This window comes from Myotis daubentonii, chromosome 5 (assembly GCF_963259705.1).
Source record: "Myotis daubentonii chromosome 5, mMyoDau2.1, whole genome shotgun sequence".
Lineage (NCBI taxonomy): Eukaryota > Metazoa > Chordata > Mammalia > Chiroptera > Vespertilionidae > Myotis > Myotis daubentonii.
This window is the reverse complement of record NC_081844.1, coordinates 105502519-105525661: the sequence shown is the minus strand read 5'-3', so window position 1 is coordinate 105525661 and position 23143 is coordinate 105502519. Positions and strand designations below refer to the sequence as shown.

Below are 23143 nucleotides of genomic sequence, written 5' to 3'. Positions count from 1 at the left end.
ATAAAGATATCATTTGCCAAATCTAGTGAAACTGGAAAATATCATAGTGATACAAAAATGTCATTTTTTTGGAAATATTTCCAGCATGTATATTTCTTTTTATCCATGCTGCTACTGTGATTTGCAGAAGTGAGTTTTTATTTTTTTATTTTTTTTAAATATATTTTATTGATTTTTTACAGAGAGGAAGGGAGAGATATAGAGAGCCAGAAACATTGATGAGAGAGAAACATCGATCAGCTGCCTCCTGCACATCTCCTACTGGGGATGTGCCCGCAACCCAGGTACATGCCCTTGACCGGAATCGAACCTGGGACCCTTCAGTCCGCAGGCCGACACTCTATCCACTGAGCCAAACCGGTTTCGGCAAGTTTTTAAAAACAATATTAAACTTGGACCTAACACACATTAGCCCATCAGAAAATACATTTGACAATAAAAAAATTGTGGCTTTATTACTTATTTTTAAACTAGAGGCCCAGTGCATGGATTTGTGCACTGGTGGGGTCCCTTGGCCTGGCCTGTGGGGATCGGGCTGAAACCGGCTGACACCCCCCAAGGGGTCCCAAATTGCGAGAGGGCACAGGCCAGGCTGAGGGACCCCACCAGTGCACAATTGGGGCTGGGGAAAGACTGCGGGAGGGCTTCAGGGCGTGTCCGGTCCCATCTCGCCTAGTCGATCGCTAGATGCCAGCAGCAAGCTAACCTACTGGTAGGAGCATCTGCCCCCTGGTGGTCAGTGCATGTCATAGTGACTGGCTGGATGGTTGGACACTTAGCATATTAGGCTTTTATTATATAGGATTTATTATATAGGATGCTCCTGGGAATGTGACCTATCTGAACTTTGATTTCTCATCCTAAAATGGGAAAAATACCAACCATGACACAATGAATGGCAAGTTTCCAGGGACTGACTGGGAGCCCAGGTAATGGTAGCTTCCGAAAGTATTCACAGGGCAAAATTATGATGACATTACTCGAGGCTCTAGGAAGAAATCAGAGGTTGACCATTTCTAGCTCTGGCTTTTCCCCTCCCAGGCCTTTGGAAGAACGAGCTTTTTTTTGAATGCTGGCCTCACTGAGGTGAGACTGGGTAGTCCTAAAGCTGGTGCAATATCCTACCTTCAGGGAAAATACTCCTAGGGAATAACCGGTAAGGAATCTCGGCATGACCAGGTGTTCTCAGAGATAGTCAGGGACCAGGCTGGCTTTTGGGAAACTGATTCTTAAGCCAGGTGACCAACTCCCAGTTACCTGCTGCAGGACATCTGGGTTCTGCTGCATGAAATGTAACAGCCTCTGGCCGGCCTGGGTGGCCTCTCTGCAGCGGCGTGGCTTCTTGCCCTCTTTTGCTATGTGCTTGAAGAGGTAGGTGACGATGTAGTCTAAACTGGTACAGCAGCTGGAGGAGACAACTGTATCTGTACGAATAACAATGAGAGTTCATTCGCATTACTGAAACGTTTGTTTTATCGGATTCATTACAATGCCTCCATTAAAAAATCACCTAGTTTCAAAGGATTTTTATCAAACTGTAAATTCCCGAGGGCAGGGATTTGGCCTTCTTCATTCTTTAAACCCGTTGTCCACTGTGGGACGTGGCAGAGACACGTGAGGAAGTGCATGAGTCCTGGGTAGAAGTGGACAGAATTTCCCACTGGTGATCTTCAAGAGCCTCTGTTCAATTCAGTGACTTTAGTAAGTATCTACCTGGTGCAAAGTGCTCTGCTTCGGGGGAAACACCCTGCTGCCAAAGAGGTTGTGTCTAGCACCTAAGTCACTGTAACAGCGTTCTGTGTGGCATGAGTGCTGCCCCGCCGGGAGGGCTGGGAAGGGGACAACACTGGATGGGCACCAAGGGGAGTGTGGGTAAGGAGGCAGCTCCTGAGATGGGCTTGGCAAAGTTATTCTAGTTAGACACGAGGAAGGCCCTTTTTCCTGTAGAGAGATTAACACAAGGTACATATGTGGTAGAAAGGTATGGATTTTGGAGCCAGACAGCTCTGGTTTCAAATCCCATATTTTTCAACTACTTGTTGTATTGTTATTTTGAAAGAGGCACTTAACCTTTCTCATCATTCGTCAGATGTACTGCGGAGCTGAATGAGAAGAAAATAACTAGTTTCAAAACAAGCTGGTATTTTTGAGACTTACTGTGTTAGTTACACCGATTATTATTGTTAATCCTCACACCAGCATTATAATAGTTGCTATCATTATCTCCATTTACAGGGGAGGACACTGAGGGAGTAAGTGACTTGTCCAGTGACACAGAGCTACACGACTGTGGAGCCATGATAGGAAAACAGACAAGGAGGAACTCTGGATCTATACTCTTAACCACTAAAATTAAGTAGATATTAAGCAAAATTGGATATTAAAGAAGCATATAGGTAAGCATCAGCACCTCCCGAAATCACAAAGGGCACTCAGGCTGCTCTCAAGGTGAGAGGGGCGGGTGTGTTGAGAGAACAGGGCTTTCAGTCTGAGTGAAAGAAAATGGAGGGGAGTCAGAGAAGGAAGGTTGACAAAGTGGGTTGGGGTCTTCCTTGAGGACATCCAATATGGGTTGAGACATTTACATTTAACCTGAAAGGCAACAGAGGCGTTATATTTATAATTATTAATTTTTTAAAAATATTTTTATTGATTTTGGAGATTAAGGGAGAGGGAGAGAGAAATTGAAATATCAATGATGAGATAGAATCATTGACCGGCTGCCTCCTGCACACCCCTCTCTGGGGATCAAGCAACAGAGTTGTTATTGAAGTTTGTTTTTTTTTAAGCAAGAAAGTGACAACATAGAACAACCATTTACTGAGTCTCCTTTGTACACCAAAATGAACTTCTAAAAACCACTTTGCATATAGTAGGTGTTGTTACTTGTATTTTTCAAATGAGGAAAATAAAGTCCGGAGGTTAAGCAGACTAGCAAACTCATGGTTTTGATTCAGAGTGTGACACTGTCCTGCTGTTTTTGGCTAATGCTAACATATGGACAAGATCTTGGGGAGTTTATGGTTCGTGACAGGAACAGCCAGAGGAACCACTGAAAACACTCTGGCACTCAGAAACGGCAACGTGGTGGACTCCAAAGAGTTGACTGGGAAAGTAGGGCTAGAAGCAGCAGATTATCAACTTCCTACGGCAAGAGTTTCTTAACCTTTTGTTCACCTCTGAGGTTCTGATACACGTGTGAGCCTGTCATAGATCTCAGGTGAAATATTAGCTGAATTCACTGAAGAATGGGTATGCAAAACTCATCTGAGAAAGTTTTTCAAAGGTCTTGAGATGTGTTTAGTAATAAAACCTACAGTTGATACAACACTGCCGTTTAAAAGCTCTTTCACATATGCTGTTTTAGAAAGAAATGGCATAGTAAATAGGGAGAGGGTAGGTTGGGGGCAAGTTTATTTTTTATTGTTGACATTATTACAGATGACCCCATTCACTCCCAACCTTTGTCCACCTCCACCCAGCCCTGCCACCCCTCCTCTGGCCTTCACCACTCTGTTGCCTGTGTCTATGGACTATGCTTAAATGTTCTTTGGCTACTCTCTTCTTTTATCCAGTTCTCCCCGCCTCCCCCCTGACCTCTGTCAGTCTGTTCCATATATCCATGTATTGGGGCCAAGTTTTGAAAAACAAACGTATGCATTTAAGATCGAGGATAATGCTGGTAGCTGATGCAGGATCACAGGGGTTGAATGAAAGTCTAAAAGATGGGCATCGGCAATAGATTTGGGAACCTGTGGAGCTATAGGCTTTTAAAGAAAGAAGCTTCTCCCCCTCCCCCAAAGCTATGGCATTTGATTGATTGATTGATTGATTGACTGATAACTAATTAACTGTTTATCTCTCCCCACTAACTGGGTTACTTTGCAGAAAAGGGAGTTTGGTTTCATAACCCTGAGCAGTAGTATAATGTAGCGGAAAACATCTAGGCCCAACAGTCAAGACTTGTTGAGTCTGGTTGTTTTTTCCTTTCCTTTACATTTCTGCCTTTGAAGTCCCAACCATGAAAGTAAATGGGTTAAATAACTTAACATCTACAAAAGGAAGCAAGCAGGAAATAGGTATGGTTCCCTCACCAGTGGAGAGCAATTAGAAAGACTTCACATAGATTTGGTGACCACATGCCATGCAGGTTGCATTAAAAGGTTCCAATCTACTGAGTCAGCTATGAAAAAGCCAGGTAAACACTTTAGACACAAAGGTTGGAGCATACATCCCTGCGATAAAAGCAAGCTGATTTATGGGTGGGGACTCAGAAAGGATATATGGTATTTCAGGGTAGACTGAAAAGTGTGGAAGGATCAGGGTGCATTTGATCAAAAACAGAATGAACAGTGCTGAGGACTATGTATTATTATCAGTTTTTTTTTTTTTTATTGCTTAAAGTATTACAAAGGGTATTACATATGTATCCATTTTATCCCCCCGCCCTAGACAGTCCCCTAGCCTCCCCTATCACCCAGTGTCTTATGTCCATTGGTTATGCCCATATGCATGCATACAAGTCCTTTAGTTGATCTCTTACCCCCCTACCTCCTGCCCCCCAACCCTCCCCGGCCTTCCCGCTGCAGCTCGACAATCTGTTTGAGGCAGCTCTGCCTCTGTATCTATTATTGTTCAAAAGTTTATAATGGTCTCTATTGTCCACGAATGAGTGAGATCATGTGGTATTTTTCCTTTATTGACTGGCTTATTTCACTTAGCATAATGCTCTCCAGTTCCATCCATGACGTTGCAAATGGTAAGAGTTCCTTCCTTTTTACAGCAGCATAGTATTCCATCGTGTAGATGTACCACAGTTTTCAAATCCATTTATTATCAGTTTTCTTTATTTACAGCTCAAGCTACTGTGTGAGGCTCAAATAATGAAACTCTCTTGACATGAAAGAAGTCATGAGTTTTCATATTTTTTTCTAGTTCTTGGTGTTTAGAATCTATTAAGGATTCATCAATAATTTAGACAATTTTGGGTACAATTGTAAGCCTACCAGGCACTGTGTCTTCTGTTGCCACTTGTTTGGCACTGAGAACAACCCAATGCTCCTTTTCTCCTGCAACCGGTCTCCACAGGAAACACATGCATCATTAATAGCCCTCCTGCTCCCTAGGACCCATCACAGAAAGCTGTGCAGAAAAGTCAACTGTGTAGGAAAGAGTTGCTTAACTGAGAGTCAGAAGAAAGATAATAGGACTGAGCTGAAATTTGGCTTTGACTCAAAATTTCTCACCATAGCAGAAGGGTGTATGAAGGTCTTGGAAAAAATATGGCGTGAAAGGTAATTTCAGAATAAAAGGCCTATTTGAGTGGTTTTGGAAACAGGTAGGTCTAGATTTCAATCTCTATTTTCTAGATGTTTGACTTTACAGAGCTTCAATTTGCACCTCTGCAAAATGTGCTTAATACTACCTACTTATGCAAGGTGATGTGAGAAAGTGATGAGATAAAGTGCCCTAGCATAGTGCATGACACATATCTTCCTTCTCACTTATTTGTTTACCTGGCTATTTCAATCCCTAAAACACCAAGCCTGTCATTGTAGGTAGCTAATCCACAGCTTTCTTCTCTTTAGCTTGTTTTTGGTGGGGGAAACATGTACAAGGTCTCTAAGTCTCTAAATTATTTCCTGAATATTTCACTCCCATATTACACACATACATACAATTTAGTCCATCCAATTCAAGAATGTGGTAAAAATAATAACACATTCTGATTAATATTCAACATTTAGCTCTGGCGGTTTCCAGTCAGTTCACCTTTTCACCTGCCCTCACCTTTCCTTGCTCCGCCTTTTCGCCCTCCTTTACTTCTTGGGAGTGCACCCCTATCCCCGCCACTTCTAAAGAAGCCACACTTAATCATTCTCTATTCATTATCCCATTTAAAATCTTGGTTTAGCTCGTATCATCACTTGACATTCTCGTGTGTGTGTTTATTGTTTATCTCTCCTGGTCAGAAGATAAGCTTCCTCTGAGCAGGGACCTTATCTGTCTCATTCCCTTTGGTATTGCTAAGGTCTAGAATGTACCTGGTACATAGTTTTGTGCACAATTGATATTGAGTGAATGAATGAGTTGAGAGCAGCTTTTTGTAAGCCCTGTGCTTGGTCTCTGTATAGAAGAGTACGGGGATGGTGGTGCTGGTGATGGTAGATGGGTGATTAAAAGGATAGAAACTATAATTACTTTTCTTATTCACCTTTACCTTTCCCCACATTATAGCTGGCCCAGGTTAAAAATGCTAATGAATGATGATTAACTAAAATTTTTTAACATCATGCTAAGCAAGTCACTATCACTGATTCAACTTTCTGTACCTCCCTTTCACTTTCTCCACTGAAGCTATAGTGGAAGTGAAACCTACTAATAACCCAAACAATACCTATAAATGTCTCTTTGCAAATTTATTATTGTTGGAAAAGGAGAAAGACAAGTGGTTACTTTCAACATCTAAATAGTTCTCTTTCTTAAAGACACAGAGCACAATTCACCTGCCAGTTATCCAATGGTTACAATGCCATTTTGCAACAATATTAAAGATAAAATCACGAATACAAGGAAAACCATTTTTACCAGGCATCTAGCCACCGAAACTGTGACTTTTACCAGGTATATCTAGCAGGGTGGCAGATGAAAAGAATGAATGAGTTTTAGTTAGAAAGACTCCTCGATCAGGTACTTATTAGTTGTATGACCTTAGGCAAACTGTTTCACCTCTCTGAGCCACAGTTTACCATCCGTGTAATGAAAATAATCTTATCTGATTAATTCACTCAATAAATACTTATTGAGTACTTATTAGTGCTAGGCACTGGGAAAGTCTGATCAAGACGGTTCCTCTCCTTCAAAAGCTTGCAATCAAGTAGGAAATAAGGACAAACAATGCAATTAGAGTATCTAACCTAGTTGATCAGTAGACGGTCCTGAGAAGGAAATGAAAACACCTATGGCAGCACGGGGCACAGAGTAGGCGCCCATGGTCATATATTTAATAAGTGGCAGCACTGGAACTTAATTCCAAGTTCAGTGTTCTCTCCATAATGTCACTTTGTCAAGACTCACTTGAGACCCTTGTTAAAATGCAGATTCCAGGCCTAAGACCACATTTGGAGAATGCAGTCACCTGCAACTAATTAAAAATCTTCAAGTATTACTATGATGTGAGCTAAAAGAATGTCAAGCCAAACTGTAATAATAAAAGATGTCAGTTTCTGTCCATGAAGGATTAACTGCTATGAGAATTTTCCCTTCTGCCATAAACAACTAGAAAACAGAACAAAATATATGAAACAACATTTTGCAATTACTGCACAACAAGTAGTACAGGACTGTGAAACCAGAGAGGAGGAAACAAATGAGGTAATACCTACACAAGTGCTCAAGCTCGCTCCCAAAGCAGTTTCCAGGCTACAGGCGAGGAAGGGGGAAGCCAAATAAGTCAACACATCTCACTGAGTTGAAGAGAAACAGCTGGAATTTGGGGAGGACGAGGCAGCTAGGACTTGTGGGGCAGAGTATCAGAGTTATAGTCTTTCAGTCTGTGCACACAATCTTTCCCCCTTTTTCCAATGATCATCTGAATGAGCGCATACATTAGGAGACCACATAGAGTTTTTCCTCTAGAAACAATGTTCTCCGTGCTACTTACCAAGAGTAGTGAGCCCCTCTGAGATAGATGTGAGAACATACAGGAGCACAGGAGGTTCCAAGTTGGTGATGAAGCTCATGTGGTCCTGGGTGAGACATTCCAGGAGTGGGTAATAAGACTGGCTCAGTTTCCGATATTGCTACAACACACAGATACTGAATGTCAAACCACAGAGAAGCAAATACATGTTACAGTCCAGTGGAAACTGCCATCTATAATATCGGAAATGGCAAACTTACTTAAACAAAACAAATATAAAATAAATATATGAAACAAATGACATAGTGATTCTCAATTCAGCATAAAGGGTTCTAATAGGAATCTTTCGATGTCCAGAAATCCTAACTTGGAGCTCCAGCGTAGTATGTCATGCCAACTTAATCTTACATGACTAACACTTAAATGCAAGTAAAATCTCTACAGTATGGAATTTAGAAGGCTGGATTATTTTTTTGGGACTAGAACATTCTAACACTGAATATTGCCTAACAATGGCTTGGCAACCTTTTTTCTCTTTAACACAAAAAAAATTCCCATTATAATAGGATTTGGCATTACAGTCTTCTTTATTTACGCACTGTCGACCATCTAGCTAAATCATAATTTGGCAAATGGCTTAATATATACCATACACTACAGGTAAGAGGTAAGCACATGAGAAAGATACCTGGAAAAGCTGAAATAAAACTCAAACCAGTATCAAAAAAGTACACTCAAAAGAGAAGTAAACTGGAGCAGTAGTTCTTAAAGTGAGATTACAACCATGTCAGAAGAACTTCGTGGGTGCTTGTTAAAAATACAGTTTTCTGATCCTCACTCCAGACTCACTAAGTGAAAAGTTCTGGAAAGAGGTTCCAAAATGGACATTTTAAATATATACACTAAGGGAGCCTGAGGCACTCTTAAATTGCAGAATGACTGAGTTAGAAGTTTGCTTGTCTATTAGAAAAAGATCAGAGCCTTGGCTGGTGTCGTTCAGTGGTTAGAGTGTTAGCTTTTGCACTGAAGGGTCACAGGTTCAATTCCTGGTCAAGGGCATGTATGTACCTGGGTTTGATCCCTGCCCCAGATGGGGCGCATGGGGGAGCCAACCAATCGATGTGCCTCTCTCACATAGATGTTTCTCTCTCATTTCTCTCTCTCTCCCTCTCCCTTCCACTCTCTCTAAAATATCAATGGGAAAAATATCCTTGAATGAGAATTAGCAACAACAAAAAATAAAAAAGGAAGGAAGGAAGGAAGGAAGGAAGGAAGGAAGGAAGGAAGGAGGGAAGGAAGGAGGGAAGATAGATCAGAATGTCAAGGAGCCTTTCTCACACAGGCTGACTGATGAAGACCCCCCAGATCTTGTCACCTTGGGTTGGGAGCAGGTGGAAAAGCCTAAACGAAGCCTGAGCATGAACTTGGCTGTGCTATGAAGCAACTACTGTAATCACACTGGTCGTGTATTAGCTTTTATTTAACCAGGCAGAAATGTTTTTAAAAAGTCTGATAATGACACAGTTCAGTGGCGGAGCCTTGAATTTGAATCTCCGACAAGCACCTAGGTGATTTTGATGGGCCTCAGGGCTTGAAAACCACTGACATAAATCATAGAAACTAGATGGCGGAGTAGAAAAGGGACCTAGAGATCACTTTGTTAAATTCACTCGTTTTAAAGGTGAGGAAATGAAAGCCTGGAGAAATAGAGAAGGTGATTGATTCGCGGTGAGTGACCAGTGAGTGGCAGGGTTGAGACTACACTAGGCTGTGCAGCTTCCAGGTCAGCTCTCTGTCCACCACCCAGACTATTAGTGGACACGCAGGCCGAACAGCAGGGGAAGCAGACAGGAGAAGGGAAGGGGAAGGACCCGCAGCCAACCCTGCACTTTCTCCTGCAGAAACAGAGACCTTTGCTGAATTATAAGTATAGTTGTAAGCAATTAGTTGAAATTGCTAATTACATTTTCTCTAGGTGCAGAACCTGGAGCACTCTGGACGACTAATTTGTCAGAGGGTGGGAGCTGCAGTTTTCAAAATTGCACATTTAATTATACCAATAGAGCCACCATAGTTGTTCAAAGTCTGTAAGCTAAATCAAGATGCTGTCCTAAAATGTAAAACGTCCTGGTGCTGTGCTAACTCCCGGGGCTTCATTATCACAATTCTGAGCCTACAGGGGTGTTACTTCATGTTTCACACAAAAGACTCCCAGGATGCGTGGTTGCTTACTAGCAAGTCACTGTGGGACACCGACAGCAGCATTTTGACAAAGGCCTGGAGTACATTGTCAAAATGGTTGTCCCCATACAACTTGAAGACGCCAAAGCTGACATAATTTCCACACAAGGCAGATTTGAGAGCCGAATAGCAGATGGAGATGCCCTTGAGTTTCATTGGATAAATCTGATCTTTTGAGAGGCTCCCGAGGGACAGGATCTGATTACCTGTTTTAGGGTAAAAGCAGAAAGAGAAAGTGATATAAGTAGGTACAATTCAAAGCAGTTACGAGGCAGGCTATTTCACATTTTTGCTTTACTGCTTATGCTCACTTCCTACCGTTGTTTCAAGAATTACACCATTCATGTAATGAAAATATAAACATAAGGCAGTTTACCTGGGAAGCACAAATGGCCCAAAGAAAATCAATCAAGGGTATTAGGAAATATTTTCTATTTTTATCTGGATGTATACAAAGGTACATAAAAATTCATTGAGTTGTACTCAAGATTAGTTCACTTTATGACTTTAATACATGCTATCCATTCTTCAACAAGTTGTTAAAAAAGTAGGAGTAAATGTAAATATCCAACAAAGTCAAGAGAAAAAGATAACCTAGACTGAGATATAAATTACTCTAAATTCTGGGGTGAATTTTCAACCCTTTTATATGAACTTGATCTTGAGTTACTTCACCTTTAGGACCCTCACAGGTTTGGTATATGAATTAAATGAAATGAGACACATAAGAAGTTCATGGCACAGCACACAATAAATGTTCCTTCCTTTTTCTCTTTAGATCCTTTTGTAGACGATCTCAAGAGATGACTGCTTTAAAGACTGTACTTAAATTCTAGGTTCACCATCAAAAGACAAAGAAATGTTTATACAATCACCTTAAAATTTTTACAACCAACAATTTGTTTCTGAAATGTTTGCCAGTAAAGTATATTACTAGGCAAAACCCAAGAATGCTTTTTCAAAAAATATAAAGTTGTACATGTGTCTTAGCTCTGCCTTTTCCTGTTCAAGTAAGTATTGCTTCTAAAATGGAAACTGAATGCAATTTACAAAATTTAGAGGCACACTGCTGTGATTTTGTACTGTGTCAACTTGGCTAAATAAGAATTAACTTTCCCAGAATCCATTTCCTGTATGGTTGTGGGCTAGAATTAGGCAAAACAGAAATTTGTGTGAGATTTGGAAGGTTGAGGTGAAGTAGCCACCATAATTTTCTTAAGGCCGTTGTGATCAGAAATGGTGAGAATAAGATGTAGAAATACCACTGGTTTCAGTTTGTCCCTGCTCTTTCCTGCTGTGTCTAGAGCTACCAGCCCTGCTGACCAAGGATCCCAAGCTCACTGTCAAGTTCTTGGCAGCAAACTTGCAAAGCGACAGCTATGCAGAGGCAACAGTCTCTCACTGAGGTCCATGCCACTACACCAGCCCCTTCACCCCACCTCCTTTCACGTCCACTCCAGCAGCTGGGTGTGGGAAGCTTCTAGATTTTCCTGCCAGCTCCAACTTGTCCATTCAAGTCATTGTTTCAGGAGGACTGAGCAGTGATTTTTCTCCTCAACTTCCAACTCTCCCCACTATTTCCCCATCTTTGCCCAAGACCGTACAAGGTGTAATAATTCCTAAAACAAATTTCCTATTCCATAAGTGTCACAGTGCTTGCTTTCCCTGTTTGAATCCTGACCTATATGTTTATTATGGTAACCACATGTGGACTAAGAGGTTAAGCATAAAACCACCCTTGGCTGGCCTTACTGAAACATTTCCATATGCAGGTTTTCTTCTGTGCAACCTCGGAAGCCCATGCAGCTTTGCTTATCATTTATACACATGAATGACAAAACCACTGTCCGGAGTGCCGAAGCATACCTTGGAATTTACTCCATATCAACCCTCTCTCATGATCTTAACCTAACTCGCCTACAGATAGTGATTTCCACACAGATCCAATGCAATATGACAGCATTAACTTAGCAGTTCCTGTGTGTGAGGTGCTGGGAAAAACAAATGAATGAAATAAAATCTCTGCTCTGATGGAGTTCAGTCTGGTGCAGGAAACAGAGCTGTAAATAAATAATTGCATGCAAGGTGACACACGCACAGAGATGTGTCAAGATGTATGGGAAGAGAAGAAACGACTCTGCTTGGGCAGGAGAGCAGTGGGAAAAGACATCATAGAACAGGTTACTTCTCAAGGATCGACCGGTTTCCCAGGTGAACTTGGAGGGAGAGGAGCGGATTCCAGGCAGATGAAATGCACAGGTGTGGAGGGCTAGGAGCCAGGGCAGTGCCGGACAGGACAGCTGTCAACCACTGCTTTTCTACCTTTGCCTCAAATTCAATATAAACCAAGGTGGGCCTTTCCCCTCCCGCCTTTCCCAGGAAAGAAAAGCACTGTTACATGTGATGGGAAGAGCCAGAGTAACTAGGAGTGGAAGTGGTTTATGCATTTTGGGTCATCTTTTGGGATCTTTTTATGCTAATGTCCTTCTGAGGGAAGTAAAGGTGCTAAATTCTTCAGCACAAGATGGAATAGGCAGACCAAGATCTCTGATGGGGGGGAAATGAATGGCTAACTTATCAGCAAGAAGGATTAATTATTTAAAACCACAATGTTTACCTTCATGTGAAAGTTGCAATTTGGCACGCATGTCTCTTGGACTGTTTCAGACACATCTGTGTTAATTAAAACAGTGAATAGTATACCATCATGACCATGCAAACGTAGAATGAGTAATACTTTTGAAATAGGAAACACTTATCTCATTGTGCTCAAGTGCCTCGGGGGCATGGGCATTTCCTGGTGGCTATAAAAGACTATGGATACAAATGAGCAAACAAACAAAAACTCATAGACACAGACAGCAGTATGGTGGTTCCCAGAGGGAAAGAGGGGTGCGGGAGTAGCAAAGGGTAAAGGAGGTCAAACATATGGTGCCTCTGGGTACTAAATACACAATGCAATATGCAGATGTATTATAAAACTGAACACTTACTAGTAAAATCTATATAATTTTATTAACCAATGTCACCACAATAAATTTAATTAAAAAAAAAAAGACTAAGGAAGAGAAGGCGTGGCTAAGTTGTCATTTATTGACTCTAATTCAGCTTTATTCAACAATACTTACTGAAATCGGAGGCCCTGTCCTCAAGTAGCTTAGTCTAGCAGTTACACTCACAATACTGTAAACAAACGTGACAGGGCTGCAGTTTGGTTCTGATGTTCCACTATAGGTGTGACCACCCTGCTTGCCTTTCCTGCTCCATCCGGTGCCTGGAAAATCCCATCTCCTTCCTTCTCAGCATGCCCCTCCTGAGAGAAAGGCCTGTTACACCGACAGGCAGCTGGAGACGGAGGCAGTGCCAGCCTGGCAGCCACTGCAGCCAGCCAACAGTTGCCACGTTGGTACTATCGGAGTGGCACAAAGGAAAATCTGCCACCTTTTCCCACTGACTACATCCGCCGTAACCGGGGGCAGGGAAGGAGGTGCTGGTTCATCTCTGACATTAGACCTGGGTACAATGGCTGTGGAGGCGAGATGCTGGGACTTGGGAGAACACTGTGCGCTGAACGGTTAACTTGGCCAAAGGCCATAGTGGGGGAATGGAGGCCCAACGCCAGGAACTGCCATTCTTACTCTTGGACATGCTGCACAGTAGAAAAGATCTACCAATAAGGGAAATGAACTGGGAAGTAAGCCCCGAGGATGCCTGATATAGATAACTCGGCTTCTTAAAATATTTTCCTCAGTGTTAGTGTATATGAATGTTTGGGCTCCTCTTTTGTAACCTCTACTCTCTGTCCTTCTGGGGAAGCTTCTTTTGTTTGGTTTTTGGTTAGCTTCCAGCACTCAGAAGTACTCTTCTAGACAACTCTCAAGATCTAGTTGTAAGGCACCACTGCACTCGGACCAGCCAACTCTCAAGATCTAGATTCAGAGAGGGATGTATATATAAAGATGTGATATCTCTTCGGTTTATCTAAGATCTACTTTCAGATATATATTTTAAAAAATATTTTTTTATTGATTTCAGAGAGAAGAAGGGAGAGAGAAATTGAAAGATCAATGATGAGACAGAATCACTGATTGGCTGCCTCCTGCAAGCCCCCTATTGGGGATTCAGCCTGCAACCCCAGCATGTGCCCTGACCAGGAATTGAACCCGTGACCTATTGGTGCATAGGTCGGCCCTCAACCATTGAGCCACACCAGCCGAGCTATTTTCATTTACATGGTTTCCTCTGACACGCCCCTCCCTGAGTGACTGACTCTCTGAAGTTCTTCCCTTCTTCCCCACACTGACAGAGGCACAACTCCCTCCACAGGCCTCTGCTGGGGAACTGGAGAACAAGAGAACATTCCAACTGAAGATAATTAAGTTCATAAACATGCAGTGATGACCCGGTGGGCTTCTGAGTCATTCTGACCTAGGCTTTGAATCCTACATCTTCTCTTACTACCTGGGTGTCTGGGCAGATTATTATCCTCTGTAAGTCAGTTTCTTCAACTATGAGATGAGAATAACAACAGTCCCTGTAACTCACAAGGCTCTTATGTATGTGGAGTAAAGGAGACAGTGTATGTAAAGTGCTTACCCCAGTGCTCAGTAAAAGTCAACTACAACAGCACATAGCACCAGGCGTCATTTCTCTCTCCAAGCTAATAGCCGTAAGTTCACACCTGGGGAGCCATGGCCTGGAAAGGAGGAGGAGGAGAGGCTGGGTGTGTGCGGTGTGCAATAATGTCACTTCCTTCTAGTACATAATTCAAAGGAAGGTCACCACTTTATCTGTGACCACCTTCCCTCTGTTCCTTCGATGGAGAAACGGCTCGGGGGTCTATGCCCCACATGCTACCAGTTCTCGGTACCTTAACAGAACACTTAGGGGCAAAAAGGTACAAGGGATACGATGCTATAGCGTATGCTGTGCCAGAAAGAACCAACAGTATGAACAATGCTACTTCCTGGCTTATAAAGCAATCCATTAAATTGATTTATCTTTTCTTTTTCCCTTTTAATCTCTAAAATTTTAAAGTGAATTTGATGTTTAGCTGACAGCTCTCCAGGCTGTCTTCATTCATCCTCAGAACAGCTATGGGGAGAGAACTGTAAGCTTGTCCTGACTTCAGGTCACTCCTCCCACTGTCTCTCTGCAAACCAGCCATGGCCTCTGGACCTACATAGTTTAGGATAGAACTGAAGCTGTAGAGACTAGAGAGGAATATATTTCCCCTTTAGACTGAAAAAGGTTAAAACCATGTAGTGCGGATAAGATTGTGGGAAGACTAAGAAAACTGTAGGAAATGTATATTAGTACAACCAGTCTAGAAGGCAATTTAGTAATATTTATTAAAAAGATAAAAATGTGTAAATCCACCTTTGGGAATATATTCTAATGCTAACTGTTCGATACCATATCCACCTACCTGTTTACTGGCAAATGCACTCACATACACTGTCTTCTGTAAAAGCCAACCCCATAACATGTTCAACTAGCTCCCAACTCCTCTATGTGCTTTAGGACAAAGCACCAACAATATCCCCACCTCGTCCCTCCTATGCAACCTTTTTTTTTTTTTTTTTCTATTACATCATCTTACTGGAATACAAATCATGCTGTTATCTCTTCCATTAAAAAAATACAAAACCTTCTCTTGGCCTTACTTCCATGCAAAATATTCCCTCTTATAACAAAACCTCTCCAAAAACTTGTCTATATTCACTACCATCATTTCTTCTCTGATTCTTTTCTATACCCACTCCACTGGAAGTGCTCTTTTCAAGACTCCCAGTGGTCTTCTTGTTGCTAAGTGTAATGGTTGACTCTTAGCCCTCATCTTACTTGATCCATGGGCAGCTTTTGACATAGTTGACTGCCTATCTCTTCTTCCTTGTCTTACAAGACACACACTTTTCTGATTTTCTCTTATTTCAGTATTTGCTCCTTCTCATTCTGCTTTGCTGGTTTCTCCTCTTCCCCCTTTCTTCCTAACATTGGAGTACTCCAGGGATCAAACCTAGGTCACCACCCTGGTGACTGGTGATCTTATCTAGTTTCCCAGCTTTAAATACCATCTAAGAGTCAATGATTCTCATATTTGCTTCTTGAGACCAGACCTTTCCTCCAAACTTCAGACCATATAACAACTCCATATTCATCCTCTCTACTTGGATGTCTAATCAGTATCTCAAGTTCAACACGACTAAAATGGAACTTTTGATCCCTGCACACCCATTTCAGCCTTCCCCATCTCAGTTAATGGTAACGTCATCCTTCCAGGTGTCTATGCCAACATACCTTGACTACATTATTTCTCTCATACCAAATATCCAATCCACCAACAAATTTGATTTGCTATACCTTTAAAATATATCCAGATTCCAACCACTTCTCACCAATTCCGCTGCTATCATTTTGGTCAAAGCCAATGTCAAACCATGTAATTCTTCTGCTCAAAACCTTCTAAAGTCCCTCTATTTCACTTGGAGTTAGCATCAAAGTCCTGACAATGACTGACAGGATGTGATATTAATGACACTGCTTTTATTATTTCTCTCCTTTTGGTTCACTCTGCTCCAGCTACTAACTCCCTTGCTGTTCTTCAGACACGCCAGACACACTCCTGCGTCAGGACGCAAAACCTGGTGTTCCCTCAGCCTGGAATGCTCTTCCCATAGATATCCCTACATAGAAACGCCCTCATTTACTACATGTCTTTGATCAAGTGTCATCTTCTCAATGAGGCCTACCTCGGTCACTCATGCAGCCACATGCTTCCCAATCCCTGGTGCTCTCAATGCCCTTATCCTGACGTGCTTCTTCTTCTTTTTTAAAGCACGTATTATTTTCTAACATCCTAAGTAATTTCTTTTCCAGTTCAAAGAGTCTGGAACAGCACCTGCTGCTCTCAATATACATTTGTTGAATGAGTGGAGCTAAAAAAGCTGAATGTACGCAGTTGCTTACTGAAACATGGTGCATGATAGTAAAAAATTACATGTTTATCAAATATCACATTGCTCAAAAACAGAATAATTAAATAAATTATAGGAGGAACATGAGATGGAGTACTTTGCAGCTATTTAAAAACACTTGGTAGACAAACTATACTATAAGCCTCTACTAATCAAAATAGCATGGAACTGGCATTAAAAACAGATATATAGATCAACAGAAAAGAATAGAGAGCCCAAAAATAAACCTACACTTTTATGGTCAATTAATATTTGACAAAGGAAGCAAAAATATACAATAGGGTAAAGATAGTCCATCAATAAATGGTGTTGGGAAAATTGGGACACATACGTGCAAAAAAACAACAAAACAAAACACACACACACAAAAAAACAAAAATAAAAAACTAGACCACCTTCTTACACCATACACAAGAAGAAACACAAAAGGGATTAGAGACATACTATTAGACTTGAAACCATAAAAATCCGAGAAGAAAGCATAGGCAGTAAAATCTTGCATATTTCTTGCAGCAATGTTTTTTTCTGATGTATCTTCTCCGGCAAGGGAAGGAAAAGAAAAACTAAGCAAATGGGACTGTATCAAACTAAAAAGTTTTGCACAGCAAAGAAAACCATCAACAAAATGAAAAGACAACCCACTGAATGGGAGAACATATTCACCAATAATACATCGGATAAGGGGTTAATATCCAAAATTTATAAAGAATTTCTAAAACTCAACGCCAAAAAGTTAAACAATCAAATTAAAAAATGGGCAAAGGACCTGAATCGACACTTCTCCAAAGAGGACATACAAATAGTCAATAGATGTGCTGTGGCAAAGGGGACTCTCTAAGACTCGCAGCTTCTGACTTCACTGTCGAATGTATTCCTAAAGGCCTTGCTTTGTAAGCCACCTGATCCTGGTGTTGGGATCCTCAAGGTGTTAATAATCTCATTATCACACAAGACTTTTGTGAGCTTTACTCTACTGTGTCATTCTATGTCCCCAACCAAGATTTGGATAAGTTCTAAGGCCATATCTATGGTTCTTGACAATCTGTTTTCCAGAACTATTATTTCCTGGGGACATTTTATTAGGTCTCTAGTTATTTCAAGACCAATGCATTCTTTAGCTATATTATTGCAATCATTTAAACATGAGTATACAATCATAAGCCTTCATTCTTTCAACACTTCTACTAGCACATTCCAGTAATTTTCAAGCTCTCTTATAAAAATTTTTGTTAAACACGTGACACCTTTTACAAACAAATCTAGTGCAACTATATACAGTAGGTCAATGATGGCGAACCTTTTGAGCTCGGCGTGTCAGCATTTTGAAAAACCCTAACTTAACTCTGGTGCCGTGTCACATATAGAGATTTTTTGATATTTGCAACCATAGTAAAACAAAGACTTATATTTTTGATATTTATTTTATATATTTAAATGCCATTTAACAAAGAAAAGTCAACCAAAAAAATGAGTTCGCGTGTCACCTCTGACACACGTGTCATAGGTTCGCCATCACTGCAGTAGGTCCTCGGGTTACATCGGAGATCTGTTCCTACGGCGCAACGTAACGCGATTTTCGGTGTCAGAACCCACCTACATAAGCACCTATGTCACTCACATGGAGCACATACACAGCAGTAATGAAGTGAAACAGTAAAAAAATTTAAAAGAAAGATAATAATTCCTGACCTTTACTTGCGGTAAATAAATAATAAAAAACATAAAGCACATATGTACTTATGCCGAAATGACGGAACTTTTTTTTTTAAAATAAATGCTGTGAATGGGAGATGGGTCCGAAGTAACCCGAGGACTGCCTGGTTCTGCTTAACGTGGCAAGAGGCCCCCACCCTCCCCTCTCTGGAGGGCGTCTTGGCACAGTCATAGATCTTTAGGGTTCTGCAGAACCCCAGTTGGAAAACCACTGGTCTATTATCTAGGTCACAGTAAATAACAGTGGCGTGGACTTTACAAATTCAATTTATGCATATCATTAAGTCATACCTTAAATGCACCTGGAGCATACAATGCTAAAAAGAGCCCTGCTGTCAATTCTTATGTATAATGAATAAGCATAGCTTGTTCTGTTCATTTTTAAAGTTCACATTTCACAATGAACTTAAATCAGGCACATAATGAAGAAATAAAAGCAGTTCCACCTAGGCCGGTCTTAGGAAAACAAACACTATTTCTCCCTTCTGTGCACTCTTCAACCAACAGATGTCACTAAAGATACCAGCACCCAGAGGCAAAGGGAAGAAAAGATTAGACAAATGGAAATTGAGCATAAAAAACATCCAGTTCTTAAAACTGAGAAGTAGGTTTCCAAAGTAATAACATTTATTACACTGCATGCAACACTTTAACCAAAAATTTAAGAAAGAAATTTCTTTTATTAAGTTGCTTGGGCTGAACGGATCATAGCACTAAGTTTTGAAATACATGTTCTTGAAGCAATTTAAAACTCATTAGAAATAATAGGCTTGGGCTAGTAGAAAATGTGGTAAAATTTAATCCTCATCCAAATGTTACCTGGGCTGTACGAACAGGAAATTGTTTTGTGCTACTGTGGCTAACCTCATTGCTGACCCCGAGCTGTAACGGCGAGAGCAGCTGAGAGCTGCAGCAAAATTAAAAACTTACATCAAAGTATATCATGACAGAATGCAGATAAATAAAACAGCATATCAAAAGTATTATTTTTCTGCCAGTCTCATTGAGCAGGGAGGTGGAGGTATCCCACAAAATATGTAGCAAATCAGGTGCATTTGGAAATGAGTCTTCCTGCTCTGCATTCCCCCAGTCCCTGGCTACTCAAATATTGCCCAGGAGAGGTGAGCAGAGAAAAAGCCCAGTGCGGATGGGGACAGAAGGGATCACAGAATGTTCTGGCCCTTTCCCTCCATGGGCTTCCCCTTCCTTCGCCTTGGCTCACAAAGAAATAAATAATGCTGGCTCCCGTGCCCTCCCAGTTCCTCTCTCCCTCACCTTCCAGACTCCTGGATGGCACCCACATGGTCTCGCTCCAGTGAGCATGTTAGAATCTCCAGAGGTAAAAGCATGGGTAATGAAACATTACAGAAAGTAAAGACAGACAAGATCAGCCTGGCTGACAGGGTCAGCAATGGAATCAGTGAAGGTGAGAGATATTTTTCTATTATTCTATGTAAAGTGCACATGTAAAAGTCATTGGTGACAAAGTTGAAGGACATTTCTCTATTGAGCCTTTGATTTCCCTCAAGTTTTAGGACAGAAATCGCCATACTTACAAGAACAGTGCTTCATCATAAACATCCAAGGTATAATCTTCCTTTGGCAACTCCCAAGTGGCAATAAGAACTATGGAAGGCTGTTGTCTCAAGTCACTCAGACTCTGAATTCCAGTTCAGCTATGTCTAGCTTTGTAATATTTGGCAAATCGCTTAACCTCCATGAGCTCCAGTTTCTTCCTAACAATAATCATAGCAGCTAACTGTTCTAAGGGCTTTTCATGCATAATCTAATTGAGTCTTCACAATCACCTAATGAAGTAGGCATTATTTTCTCTGTTTAACAAGAAACTGAAGCAAAAGTGGCTAAGCAACTTAATCAAATCCCAATGACTAGTGAGTGGCAGACTTGAGGATTCAATGGGCTAACGTCTGACAAATGGCCTAGGGCAGGAGTGGGCACATAATAGCTGATTAAAAAAATGGAAGTTACCATTATTATTAGTCTAAACTGAGAAGCAGAGCCTATTTTTTTTTCCGGGTAAGCAAACACCTGACTTCTCCAGAACGCTTTGAGGGTCTTTTTTCCCTCTTCCATTCCACCTCCTCTCTCTTTTTCCTTCCCTTCCTGTTTCCCTCTGTCTCCTCTTGTTCTTCCGCCAAAGCAATCCTTACATAGTTGTCTTTCTCAATTTTTGCTGTGATGCCTTTTTCTATGTCAGACAACCTGACAGCAGACTGGGCAGCTTTGGAGCCCACAGATTTGGCACTGTTCTGAGGCCCCCTGTTGTTGCTCGCTGGACACACACTGTTCTAGAGGTCCAGGAATGCTGTCAGAGGAAGATGCCACTGCCCTTACCAGCCCATCTGCAGTAATGAATAAGCCTCAGAGGAAAAAATGACACTTAGTGCAAGAACCTGCACCCAGAAAGAGGGAAACGATTTGTAATAGGAATCTGACATTCTTATAGCTAAAGCTCTATCGACTACTAAGAAATTCTTACATATACATTGCTTCATAATGGAAAATACTACTACCTTTTAAAAGTAAGGAAATGGAAACCCAGCACTTGTTACCGGCAGAAGGAAGCTGAGCAATGTGGTCTGAGTAGGAGGCATCCCTGCACAGGAATGTGACATGTGATATGGCCAGTGAACCCGTCCAAAGCCAGGGGACTCTGAATGCGAGGAGCAGCGCTGGGTCAAGGAGAGGCATTTCAGTGCGTACCTCCCTCTTCTAGGTCACAGCCCATGCCGAGCTCTTTCCTCCATTAACCACCCTTTCACCCAAGACCAGATGAGTAGGTCAGTAGGTGCTGTTCATTACGGCCCTCTGTATTGCACTTGCAGATTCAATCAACTGGGATCTAAAACTGGGAAGCCCTTGCTGGCGTGGCTCAGTGGATAGAGTGTGGCCTGCGGACTGAAGGGTCCCAGGTTCAATTCCGGTCAAGGGCACATGCCTAGGTTGCGGGCTTGATCCCCAGCTGGGGTGTGCAGGAGGCGGCCGATCAATGATTCTCTCTCATCATTGATGTTTCTCTCTCTCTCTCCCTTCCTCTCTGAAATCAATAAAAACACATTAAAATGACTGGGGGAAAAGTCCCAGAAATTCCAAAATGCAAAGCTTGAATTTGCCACACACTGAGCGCTACTTTGAATCCATGTGAAGGAAGTGATGTTCAGGCAACCCTGCTGTAGCCTATCTACAAATCCTACGTAGGCTAAACACACATCCTATGCCAATTTACATAAGGGATCTGAGCGTCAGTGGGTGTGAGTGTCTGAGGGGTCCTGGGACCAGTTCCCCGAGATACAGAGGGACAATAGGATTCCTAATTTTATAGTATATGAGAAAACCAGGCACAAAAATGTATAGCGTCTTACTGAAGGTCATGGAGTTAGTAAGGGTTGGTATTCAGATCTTTTAATCTCCAACATTATGCTTTTTCTAAGATATCATGCTTTTGGAAAAAGGTCCGGACATACATCTCTATATAACAAGACATTGAAAGGAACTGGACACGCACAGAAGTGTGGTACAGTATTGAGAACTTTAAAAGGGGGCCATTTTAACCTTTAGGAGGTAAAGCTTTCTACTTTCTATGATTCCAATGTGTCCATTTTCAAGGGTTGCAAAAGCTGTGGCAACACAGTTGTGGACAGAGATGAAAATAATAGAGTGCAAGTCTTTAATGAGGTGATTTCTGTAGTTTCCATATAATTACAGTCTCCAACTCTAAAATCAACTGTACAATTAAAACAAAGCATTTTTAACAGAGGCCTACAATGCATACAGATCAGGACCCAGAATATATTTGGAATCAATGTAAAACACTTTTAAGAAAACTGTTTTTCTGCCTTTTTAAAAAATGGGCTTTTACTTAAAAACAAAAAAGTAATATACTTTTAATGGTTGCCCCCCCCCCCCCCCGCCCCGTGTCCGCCCCCCTGTCCCCTAACACAAAATAAAGAAGCTCTATGGGATTTTGTAAAATTTGTTTCTAGGTACTCAAAAAGATGCACGAGAATCACAGGCCGTTTCTGAGAGCAGATGTACTTGGAGTTGGCTACTGATCTGGGAAAGTAAAAAGGACAGGCCACAAAGAAGAGCACGGAGTAGGGAGGACGCAGGACACAGCTGGCCCAGAGCGGGCACTGCCGGGGCCCAGCCCGTGCTCGGTGTTCAGTCAGCGGATTCTCACCCACCCTAACCCCTCCCCCCCACCCGACCCCCCGCTACAGAAAGGTCCAGAGTTGAGAATTTCACTGATGAAGCTGTCGGAATTGGTAAGCATTAGGGCTTATGGTTGTTCTAAGGCCCAATTCCAGCACCTTACCAAGTTTGAATAGGACACTCTTTACTACTGAACTCTGATTCCAGGGGTGCAATGCCCCACAGTCCCTACAGCACAGTATTTACTGCTCTTTACCAGGATATTTTCTCAAAATGCAGTGCTGGTGACACTGGTCTAGGCACTCCTTCACCCAAGACAGCAGAGTCCCTGATAGAACTTCTAGCAATTTCAAATATGCTATAACTTTTTAATATTCTGCCTAGTGCATTTCCTTTG

General features: G+C 41.7%; 1 protein-coding gene across 2 annotated transcripts in view; it reads right to left on the bottom strand.

Moving 5' to 3' along the window:
* RANBP17 (RAN binding protein 17) overlaps window positions 1-23143 on the bottom strand; it is a 236230-nt gene that overhangs the window by 25040 nt on the left and 188047 nt on the right. For both annotated transcript variants that reach the window (XM_059699170.1, XM_059699171.1), the window contains 3 exons: window positions 9875-10089; window positions 7664-7802; window positions 1258-1424 (listed from right to left, as the gene is read on the bottom strand). In XM_059699170.1, the coding sequence (XP_059555153.1) occupies window positions 1258-1424; window positions 7664-7802; window positions 9875-10089 (521 nt within the window). The remainder of the gene's footprint in view (window positions 1-1257; window positions 1425-7663; window positions 7803-9874; window positions 10090-23143) is intronic.